This window comes from Corticium candelabrum, chromosome 13, assembly GCF_963422355.1.
Source record: "Corticium candelabrum chromosome 13, ooCorCand1.1, whole genome shotgun sequence".
NCBI lineage: Eukaryota > Metazoa > Porifera > Homoscleromorpha > Homosclerophorida > Plakinidae > Corticium > Corticium candelabrum.
Genome location: NC_085097.1, coordinates 907,501 through 918,250, shown reverse-complemented (window position 1 = coordinate 918,250; position 10,750 = coordinate 907,501). Strand labels below are relative to the sequence as shown.

At 41.3% G+C, this 10,750-nt stretch overlaps 1 protein-coding gene across 1 annotated transcript in view; it reads left to right on the top strand.

Annotated features, from left to right (window-relative positions):
- Nucleotides 1-10,465: 10,465 nt before the first annotated feature.
- LOC134189102 (nischarin-like) overlaps nucleotides 10,466-10,750 on the top strand; it is a 13,350-nt gene continuing 13,065 nt past the window's right edge. The window contains exon 1 of the mRNA XM_062657333.1: nucleotides 10,466-10,619. Within this exon, the coding sequence (XP_062513317.1) occupies nucleotides 10,548-10,619 (72 nt within the window). The 5' untranslated portion in view covers nucleotides 10,466-10,547. The remainder of the gene's footprint in view (nucleotides 10,620-10,750) is intronic.

The following is a 10,750-nucleotide window of genomic DNA, read 5'->3' as shown; positions in this document are numbered from 1 at the left end:
CTCAGTCACTCTCTGTGATCGAGAAAAAAGTGTCCACAATTAGGATACACTTTGCGTCCAGGCTGTTTACAGACTTGGCCTGTATGTTTAGCTAGTGCCTTAACAGATGTTGTGTGATCCCAGTCATACAGGTATCAGGTTCTGAAGCTTAGACATTGGTGTGTACATCTGACATGTTTCCCTGTTTCTCTGTTGCAGGCTACCGGGAAAACAGCAATCGCAACTCAAATTAGGGGTGTTCACAATTAGTGACACCTATCCTAGCAAACAATAATGCAGAAAATGCAAATAGTCAGTACACATCTTCACTAATTTGTGCTGTCATCATCACAGGGTATGGTAGTACACTGTATGTAGGGTTTGCCTAGCGTCATCCCCAGGCGTTCGTGTCACTCCTCCATGCATTGCTCGTGCGTCACGTGACTAGGCTGTCGGAGCGAGGAGAATGCCTGGTATCTTCTGAGTACATCATGATGACGTGGGGGGCCCTTTTGATTCGACTATGTAAAGATATAATCCAACCATAATGAGGTAAAAACATTACGTGAGGATTACACTGTAACATTCCGTGCATAGCTAGAATGACTGCCGACAATGCCAACAGAGTGAGGTGTAGAATATCGTAACCATGCATATTTGCTGCAATTCCGAGTTAGTAGACTGTAACAGTCGGGCCCAAAGTAAAGTTTTGTTGATCTAACCCTTCGATATGTCATGTCGATATGTCATGATGTATATAATTACCATGGGGCGTTTTGGCCACTGCGAGATTCGTGTTGAAAAACATGTTTAATCTCACCGAATTTACGCCTTAGTCAAAAACAAGATTCTCTTTCCGAAAGAACAACAACAGAATTCAAGAATCTAAGCCCTTCGCCTAGCACGCTTCCTCCAAGGCACATCTGTCTAGATCTACGCACATCTTCAAGCTTTAACAAATATGCTTCAAAGTAACAGACACCTTGTTTGTCAATCGTGCTTAGCAAAAGCGACTTCATGGCAAGCTCATGGCAAAGCTGTCCATCACACGAGATAATTAGTAATGTGCATGCTTTCATGAGATCGTTGTCTAGATCACTCACGCATCAATTACGGGGCGAAATTGCTAGCGAATGAGAGTGTGCATCTTTTTAATTACATTCATAAAAAAAGAGGGCCCTACGTTATCATGACGTGCTCGGAAGATACCAGGCGTTTTCCCAGATCCGACAGCGTAGTCATGTGGCGCACGAGCACTGCACAGAGGAGCGAGGCGAACACCTGGGGACCAGGCTAGGGTGTGCCCAGGTTTTTGGGGGCATAGTCTGATTTTACATACACTTCTAGAAAATGACTAAAGCTAATGTAAATCTTTCTAGAATTGCGTAATGAAAGTGTAAGATATGTAGCATCATTTGGGATAGGAGAAGGGCAGCTATAATGTTTCTGACAGTGACACTTATAACTATAAATTTTCTTCGAGATTACGTAATACATTTACTTCAGTTTCTAACCTACAATTTGTTCTGCAATTTAGTAATGGTTGGCAAAGACCACGCAGGCAGCATATCAAAAGGACAGGATCAGTTACGTCTATCTATAACAGTGCTTTGCACTAAAAGAAAAACTCGTTAAATTAGAATTAATCGTTTCCTATGAAAATGAGGAGAGATGTAGGGATTCCATAAACCTATAGAAACAAGTTTTCATAGCAGTGTTGATGTCATCTAAAGTCTTTCCAACCCAACCCTCACTTCCTACATTGTTGTCCACTGGGTTGGAAAGACTAGATGCTGTCACCACTGCTATTTAAACTTGTTACCCGAGGCCCGGATATCCAGGCTAAGTGTACAGTAGTCATGTGATGACCGACCGTACATACGTAAGTACGAATGTATTTATACTCGATTAGCTCAGATGCAAATGAAGCTATTCCGACCAATAGATGAGACGTGTTGTTATTACCGACCAATGTAGACAAACGTGATGTCATCATAAGGCTCCACCTCTCTTTGTTTGCTAATTGCTACGAGAATTCGGCCATCAGGTCGTCCATCCTGTACATGGTGTTTAGTTATTTGCTTTTCATAATTTCTAATGTTTCTCTGCAATCTCTACATCTCTCCTCATAAACCTGAGTTCCTCGGGTTACAGGAGTGTACTTGGGGCATTTTATGGATCCATTCTTTTAGTGCTCTAGTGGACCTTCCAGTCATATATCAGTTCAACATCCTCTATATTATTCTGGTGAATCTATTTATTAGTTACCAGGTCTATTACTAGACATTTGTAAATATATGCATAGTGGTACATGTATTAATGATATACACTGCACATTACGTGCCAAAGGGTCTTGGAGTCTAGATCTGCATCTTGAACGTGGGACCCAGGCCAGCACTTCAGCAGCTACAGCTTTGTGTATGCAGCTGGTGCAAATATTGCATGCAGATTTACTGCATATTACTGCATATTGCATGCAGATTTACTGCATAGGCTGATCCAGGATGGGCACTGGGGGAACACCTTCTTCCTCAGCAGTAGAGGTTGCCAAACAAAAACCTTCGGAACTTGCTGTTGCCAGACATTCTATTGTAAGATTACTTTGAAGATTCAAGCGTAGACAGTGATGAATAGAACAAAATCTAGGTGGTTGGGTATAGGAGTAATGTAATTAAAGGGTAACTGTAATGCAAAAATCAAAAATTCTTTTATGTTGGAAACTGATAGTTCTAGTTGCATACATGACAGGAAAATAGTTTTAGATTTCTTAAGTTAAGTCTTCGCTAGGATATAGCAGGTCAAAGTTGCTTCCAGTTCTTCAAGTTCTGGTAACGGGCGTGGTTTAGTGTACACGTGACAGAGGGGAAACTCCACGCTAGTGTGTATTGTAAACAAAGGAATTTGTGGCAAAAGAATGGTTCGGTGTTGAGTGGCTGCATGATGCACCAATTAGCGCAAGTCATATGCAAGCGTGTTTTAATTTCCGAAGATCCCCAAGCTAAGAAAAGAATGGGAATCGCAGTTAGGGAGGACAATTACAGAGATGTTTTGGGGCGACTACTACTGAGTACGACACATCCTACTGAGTGGACAGGCAGTGCTCAAAATTACTGCCTGTCACCGGTCAATGGCCAATCATAGTTTGATAATTACCGGTGATAGCTGCTAATTACTGGTCAAGGTGACTGGTCAACTTTTGTAGTCATTAGTGTTGAGAAGAGCTGTCCCAGCTCTATGAACGCCAAGTGTATAGTCTACATAGCTATGTGATATATTGTGTTAGCTATGTACATTACTTAGCACTGTCTATTTAAAATTTTAGTCACTGTTCATGTGTTGGCCTCTGAAATTTGCATGTCAACAGTCTATAGCACCCCAAATTTTACCTTGTTTGTCAGGCCTCAATCATGTCTGCACGACAGGGACAGCCCTGCATGTTTGTCAAGTCTTGTGAGAGGACAGCTAGCTATCATTGTGTTACTATGAATGGCGGCTTTATTACAATCTGTTAAGTGGTCATGCTGTGTAAAGGATTGCTATGGTACATGCAACATGAGTAGTTATTGAGCTTACAATATACTAAACATCTGTTGAAACTTGTGGGTTGCTTTTTGCCTTTCAATTCATTGTTAGAGCGTTATGGCTCTGGACAAAGTTGCTCAGTTTTTTTACCCAAATGTTGCCCGGTGACCCATTGTTTCTTGGTTTTTGATTGCTAATTAAATTATTGATCACTAATTTTTACTAACTAAATTAGACGACCAGTAAAAAAATTGAATGACAGGCTAACGTCTGGCATTACCGGCCATACGGCCAATTAACTTTGAAAACTAATTTAGAGCACGACAGGAGTCTGTAGTTGCCACTTTTAGCCTGATTGCTTCAAGAGACATACAGCCAGGTCTATTGAAGAGCTTGGTCTGGGTTGTAGAAGAGCGAAATTGAGGCCATCATTTTCCATCTACCATGTCAAGATCGCAGCACTCTGGAACATTTGCAAAAGAAAAGGAGAGCCGCATTTGATAAGGAAGAATCTTGTGCAGGACTAAAACTACTGCAAATGGCTAGGAGAGGTCAGACTCTTGATGACTATATATAGACTTTCATCTAGGTGCTTGATCGTCATGTGTAGTGAATGCAGGTGTTCATTACAGTATACTGTACAGTGAAGTCAACCTTGTGTCAACGTGAATTCAACGTACGTGCGTCAACTCGCTTTGTTCTCTTTCTCACAGTAATAACTAGTGTTTTGCATGAACTCACCAGTACACTGTGCCACTATTGTTGCTAGTATTCGACATTATTATCGCGTCATTATTTGAGACAACCTCAAATACGTTTTGACAGCACACGCACTCCACACGGGTACATATCCATCATCTGACAATGATTGCAGCTGCACCTGTAATGGTTTTTTACTTACCCGGATGTGCATCGATTACTCTTGCTGCTCCTACTGCTACTTGCAACGGTGACAGGCTATTGGGTTGCCTGTCCTCTTCCTCGTCCACTTCCAAGGCAGCAGGCGATCTCAAATCTTCAGAGACACTGTTGCTGAGCTCAAACCTGTGTGGTCTAGTCACTATAATGGCTCTCAGCAGATCTTCTTCATTCTGCGATTCGTGCGATGACAGAACGTTATCATCACGTAAGAACCTCCAGAGGGCTCTTCAGAAGAATAACTGTTGCTGCCGTTGCCTCTACCCTAGCAGCATTGCTTCGGATATGAAGATATGGTCATTATTGCAGGCCACTGACTATATAGACGCGCACACATCTTCCCTTCGTGACGTGTACACTACGCCACGCTCGTTACCGGAACTTGAAGAACCAGAAGCAACTTTGACTTGCTATTTCTCAGCAAAGACTTAACTTAGAAATTTAAAAGTATTTTTTCCTGTCATGTATGCAACTATTGTCGTGCTCAACCAGATCAGTCTGGTTTGTAAAGTCTATTACAAGTACCGGAAGCAAACCCTGCTTCAGAAGTACTTAGACCATCATGGCTGTCTAGAAAGAAGACATGACTTTACGAAGGATCCGAGTAGATCCCAGAAGCACTGTTTTCTGTAAGTGCTGCAGTTTGTGATGACTTGGAATAGTGTCCAGCCACCATGCAATACCTGCTTGCACTGTGCCCAAAGCTCCCAAGACCACCGGAACCACCAGTGTTCGACAATGCCACATGTGGCTTATCTTCCCTCCCTCACAAGTCACTGTACTTTGCCAACTTCTCAGCATGTTTCTTGCTAATGTTGCCATCAGCAGTACAGCTGATATCAATAAGAAGACAAGTGTTTGACAACTAGAACTATTGATCTCCAACATAAAAAAGAATTTTTATTTTTGCGTTGCAGTTACCCTACAACGAGACCACTACAGCTCTAGTAGCGAATCACATATAGTGTCTAAATTATAATTTGTATTATACATAGCAAACAAGCAGACCTCTGACTGAAATGGGTTGGTTTGTTTGACCCCCCCCCCCTCTCTCTAACCCCCATAAGTACGCACCTGGCTTATGGTAATAGGTCTTGTTAACGGTTCAACAACTAGACGGATGTGAGCAGATCAAAGATAAGCTCGTATATATGCATAACCTTATTTGTTTGTCATTTTGGTACATATTACCTTGTAACCAGTTGTTTCTTGTGGTATTAAAGTACTGCGATTTGAGAAGTTAGACAAAAGTTTTAATTACTGTGAATTTAATTATGTGTTCCAACCAAGAAGACAGTTACTGTACATGGCAGGCATGTACCCAGGCTTTTCTGGGTGGGTTTTTTAAAGGCAATATCAACAAGACAATTAATACCAATGACATAACAAGATTTGGTACCATTCACATATGCCTCCTATGCCTGTGCATTTCTATTGCAGTAGGCCATAGCATCAATGATTTAACTACCTCCTTAAGCTAAAGCTTCAGTTTGAAAAAAGGATCATTCAGCGCTTGTGCTAACAGTCACTAGCGTTAACAGTAATAAAGGTGACGCCCACCTCTTGGGTTTTTTTGGGCAACCTGGAAACATGCCTGGGTACGCTACTGAGTCACGTGTACATGTGTCAGAACAGTGACTTTCTGGGATTCCAAGGATAGGCTTAAATATCTGTGAATTTTATTTGCGTGCTCTGTGATTTCTTCACGGAAATTTGCAGAAATATCATGATTGCAGAAGTAACCGGTTATATGGTATGCATGCCACCGCTTTGTGCCATAATGCCCAATTACTGCATAGCCTATGGTTGCAGCAACCGAAGTGGTCACTGCTCTTACAGTATTTATCGCTTACCGACAGATGTGAAAGGAAGAAAAGAATGAGAAACTGTCATAAAGCAAGAATGCTGGCAGTCATCAACTCAGTCACATCTGCGGAGCTCTTTTGTACGCATTTTGTATCTGATTAGACGTTAATTCTTATGCTGCGCTCTCAGGTCAAAGCACAGTGACTGCAGTAGCTTTTCCATGTATCGGTAGGGAAGCCATCCAACGATTCCAGTCACATGACCTACATTCTCGCCGTGTTCTCATTTATCTATATCTTCTCCTTAGAAGTGAAAAAGCAAAAGCGTGCTGAGAAACAGATGCAGTTTTCACAGCTAAAGGACGACAACTGCATCACATTAGCAGTGTCCTACTGCAGTAGTAACATTGCACAGCTTTTGTAGTTTAGCTAGGTTAGTAAAAGAATGAGCTCATCCATTTTCCCGAACATATCATTCGATAACCATCTAGGCTCTTGATTGCAATGGCAGACTGTTGCTATATATATATATATATATATATATATATATATATATATATATATATATATATATATATAAACAAATATATTATCAATATAAGCGAATGTAACAACACAATGTAAATTACTCTTTAAGTGTCCAACAGAACAAAGTCTTACACAAAAACTTGTCTAGGATAAGCCTGGCATTATATTGTCATAACCTTAGTGACATTTGCTTGTGTAATTATTAACTGCTAAGCTAAGAGTTATATTATGAACAGTAGCTGAACAAGAAACTAGACTTAACCCAATAACCAAGACTTTCTACAACTAGTGCAATAGATGAGCAACCGGATTTCAGGACTTCGTCACCATTTTTCATATGTTTCTCTTCAACTTTAGCCTCTGCAGCTGATCCAGGATTTGGAGGTGTCATGTGTGTGTGTGTGTGTGTGTGTGTGTGTGTGTGTGTGTGTGTGTGTGTGTGTGTGTGTGTGTGTGTGTGTGCGTGCACATGCGTGCGTGCATGCATGTGTGTGTGTGTGTGTGTGTGTGTGTGTGTGTGTGTGTGTGTGTGTGTGTGTGTGTGTGTGTGTGTGTGTATTCGTATGTAGGAGAGGATCTTCAAGAAAGGCGAGTCTGAGCTCCACCGAATTTGGCTTGAGCATGCTGAAACAACACAGGTTGAAAGTGAAGCTGTCATCGCCTTCCAGACTTCTCCCGTGACGACGCTATTTCCTACAGATGGACACTCGTGTGCAAATATCTCTGGAACGGCTTATCAGATCTCCGACGAATTTAAACTGCCCGTTCCTGACATCGGACGGTACACGTGGAGCGTGTCGATTATTGCGGGTGACGTCGATAAAAGCAAGCTATTTTTACATATCCGGGTCTTGCAGAAAAATAAGCTACCCTTTGTTTGCCGTGTAGACACATTGAATACCCTGCCACGTTCAATATGCCTGTTCCCCGCAATGGTAGCAATGTCTTTGAAGTGACAACATGAAGTGACTGTCGAACTAGGCCTTTGTTCATGTAGGTTTCGGGAACAATGTTTTCTTTACGTCTTGACCTTATATGTCACGTTTCGTCAATGTCACAGCACTTCCTGCAAGCAGGAACTTGCTAGAAATCTCGAAACGGCACCGAAATGGGGTAACGTTTGTCAATGTCTTAGAAACTGTAAAATGCATGGAACTCCCTATGCACGGGCGAGTTTCTTGCAGTGTCTAGAGCAGAAGTGTGCTATTGGGAACATGAGCTAGACTCCATAGTGTCTTTAGGTTGATGGAGCCCGCCTCTACTCTTGTTCAAAATTTCCTGGAATGGATCTGATCTCCACCGAATTTAAGCTGCTAGTTCCTGACATTTGAACGGTACTCACGGGCGTGTCGTTTATTGCGGGGATGTCGAAAAAGGCAAGATATTTTTGCATATATCTGAGTCATTACATTTTAATTTGTCTTTAATGGGATATTAACTAAAATCCATTTTCTTTGGCTTCAACGGGATATTTACTAGCAATCAATAATCCAATCCACGGGATTTTTGAAATGGGACATTTGGTTACATTGTTGTCCTTCAACGGGATAGAGCACCTACCACTAACAATCAATAATCTCAAAACAGTATATCATTGAACGGGATATAACTCTGAACGAAATTCTTTATGAGAATTCTTCAGAGATACACTTATAATAAATTAGAATGGGGTAAATGAGATACTTCATGATTGCATACTTTTAAAAACAATAAATTAATTAACTAGCAACTAATGAACTAATCTGCCTGTGCGGAGAACAGGCGAGTGAGCTAGAGTATAATGTGACTAGGCTGTAATGAGTTCCTCACTGAAACATCGGAAAAGGCTTGGATTCGTTCTAAAGAATTAATGTGATACAAGTCTCCGGGACGTTTGAAGTTTTCTGCAGTACAGACAACGTTGCTTAATTTTCAAGCCCTTGTTGTCACAATATACAGTGCAGTGGAGCTGGGGAAAGAGGGGAGGGGGGATTGCCTCTCCCCCAACTTGATGCTAGGCAACTGCGAAGAAATTGTGGAAGAATCGTATTTGAATTCTTTGAATTTTTGTACTCAATATGACAGTGTTCAGTCCTATAAATGTGGATAAGCACTTCTGTTGCCTAAGAGGAGGGTTTAAGTTAATAAAGTTCAACATCAGAAAACACGTTCCCCACAGGAAATGCCTACTGAAAGCTCACCCTAGTTCATGCACTTCGATGTCTTTTCATGCCCCTCTCAACTTGTGATTTGCTCCACTGCCCCTGATACACACACACACACACACACACACACACACACACACACACACACACACACACACACACACACACACACACACACACACACACACACACACACACACACACACACACACACACACACACAGAAATATCATAGATTGATTAGTTGCCAGAGCTCAGACTAATCCTCAGAGATGTTATTTTTCTGAGTTCTAGCTAAAGCCGGCTATTGAGCTCAAACTATGGTTGTGCAGAGTGAGAAATTAACGGCCGGATATCAGACATTTACCAGTCAATACTCCGGTCAATGGTGGTTTTGGTCGGACGTCCAGTCAAATTTCAGTACAGCTCTTTGACTTTTTCTCTCTGTTAAGTTTTGGTTGACCTTACATCCTGTGCTACACTGTACAGTGAGGGTCAACATGTGTTCATTTACTGTGTTGTAAATATCCATGTTATGAAGGCTAGCAGATCAGTTTAGCAGCAGGACCACTAAACCAGGTTATCATAAACTGAATAAAGATGTTTTGGCATCTAAAAAATGATAACAGCCAAGCATCCACTCACACAAGCTTAGCAATCTTACCCTTCTTCATCTCTCCTAAAGCCTGCATTGAAATGTAACAAAATGCACATGTATTTTCTGTAGTTTCAAATGGTGTACCAAGATCGTTGCGAGGCTCCTACAAACAACCCAGCACCATGCATGCTTGACGTAATGCATGTTGTACAGCACCTAGTCGGCCTATGCCGCACTTCAGCGTGTAGCGAGTGCCGCTATTCCGATTCTGATCAACTCTTGTTCTTATCCTTGTTGCAACTGCGTACCTGTAAGTCAGACTTGTTACTGCAATTGGAAAGTGTAGCTCACAACCGAGAAGCTGTAAATTGCATGTACATGAAAATGACGTAACTAATATTAATTGATATGCTATAGTGGGTGTGGTCAGTACTGACTATAGCTTGCCGGCTATCACAATTTTCTGGCTAGAACACTGAAATTTGTTGCATTGGCCGGTGTAGGCTTCTTGTACCTGTTCAAGGTTTGTTAATGGTTAGGGAAGGAGGGAAGACAAGAAGTAGGACAAGGTGGGCAGCATCTGCTTTGTTTCATTTAAAGGTGCAGATGTTGACTAGCTAAATTTGCACTTTTAAATGGCTGTATGTAGAAAGCAATATTAATTTGACATTTGGTAGCAAACAAGCAGAATCTGACAATGCTACTCATTTTGGTAGGATATTTCAACAAAGTTACTAATTTTTTCTCTAATTTCCATATTTTGTTAGCCAACCTAAGAAACTATGTCAGTAGAGCACACCAATTATGTATTTGTATGGTGGATGCTAAGGCATGACATTGCATTTTGTGGTGAATAAATTGCTGTCATTGAACATTTGCACTTTCATGAGAATGAATTGCCTGTGTATGTGTACATTATATAACTCATTTTGAATTTGATGTTTGTAGCTTGTTTCCAACTGTGGTTTAAGGAGGGGTTTACTGCCACCCAAACTGATTAACAATAAATCAAAGAAAAACATTGAGAAGAGAACAGTGGCTTTACAGGACTATATGGCTAGTGTTGTGGCGAGATGGGAGGAATCTCCTCGTCCTCTATTGGACTTTGTTCAGTATGATGAACATGTAAGCCAATGGTGTTTCTGTGGTCTGTGCTTTGTGAGTTACAATGCACACTCTTGCAACACACACACACACACACACACACACACACACACACACACACACACACACACACACACACACACACACACACA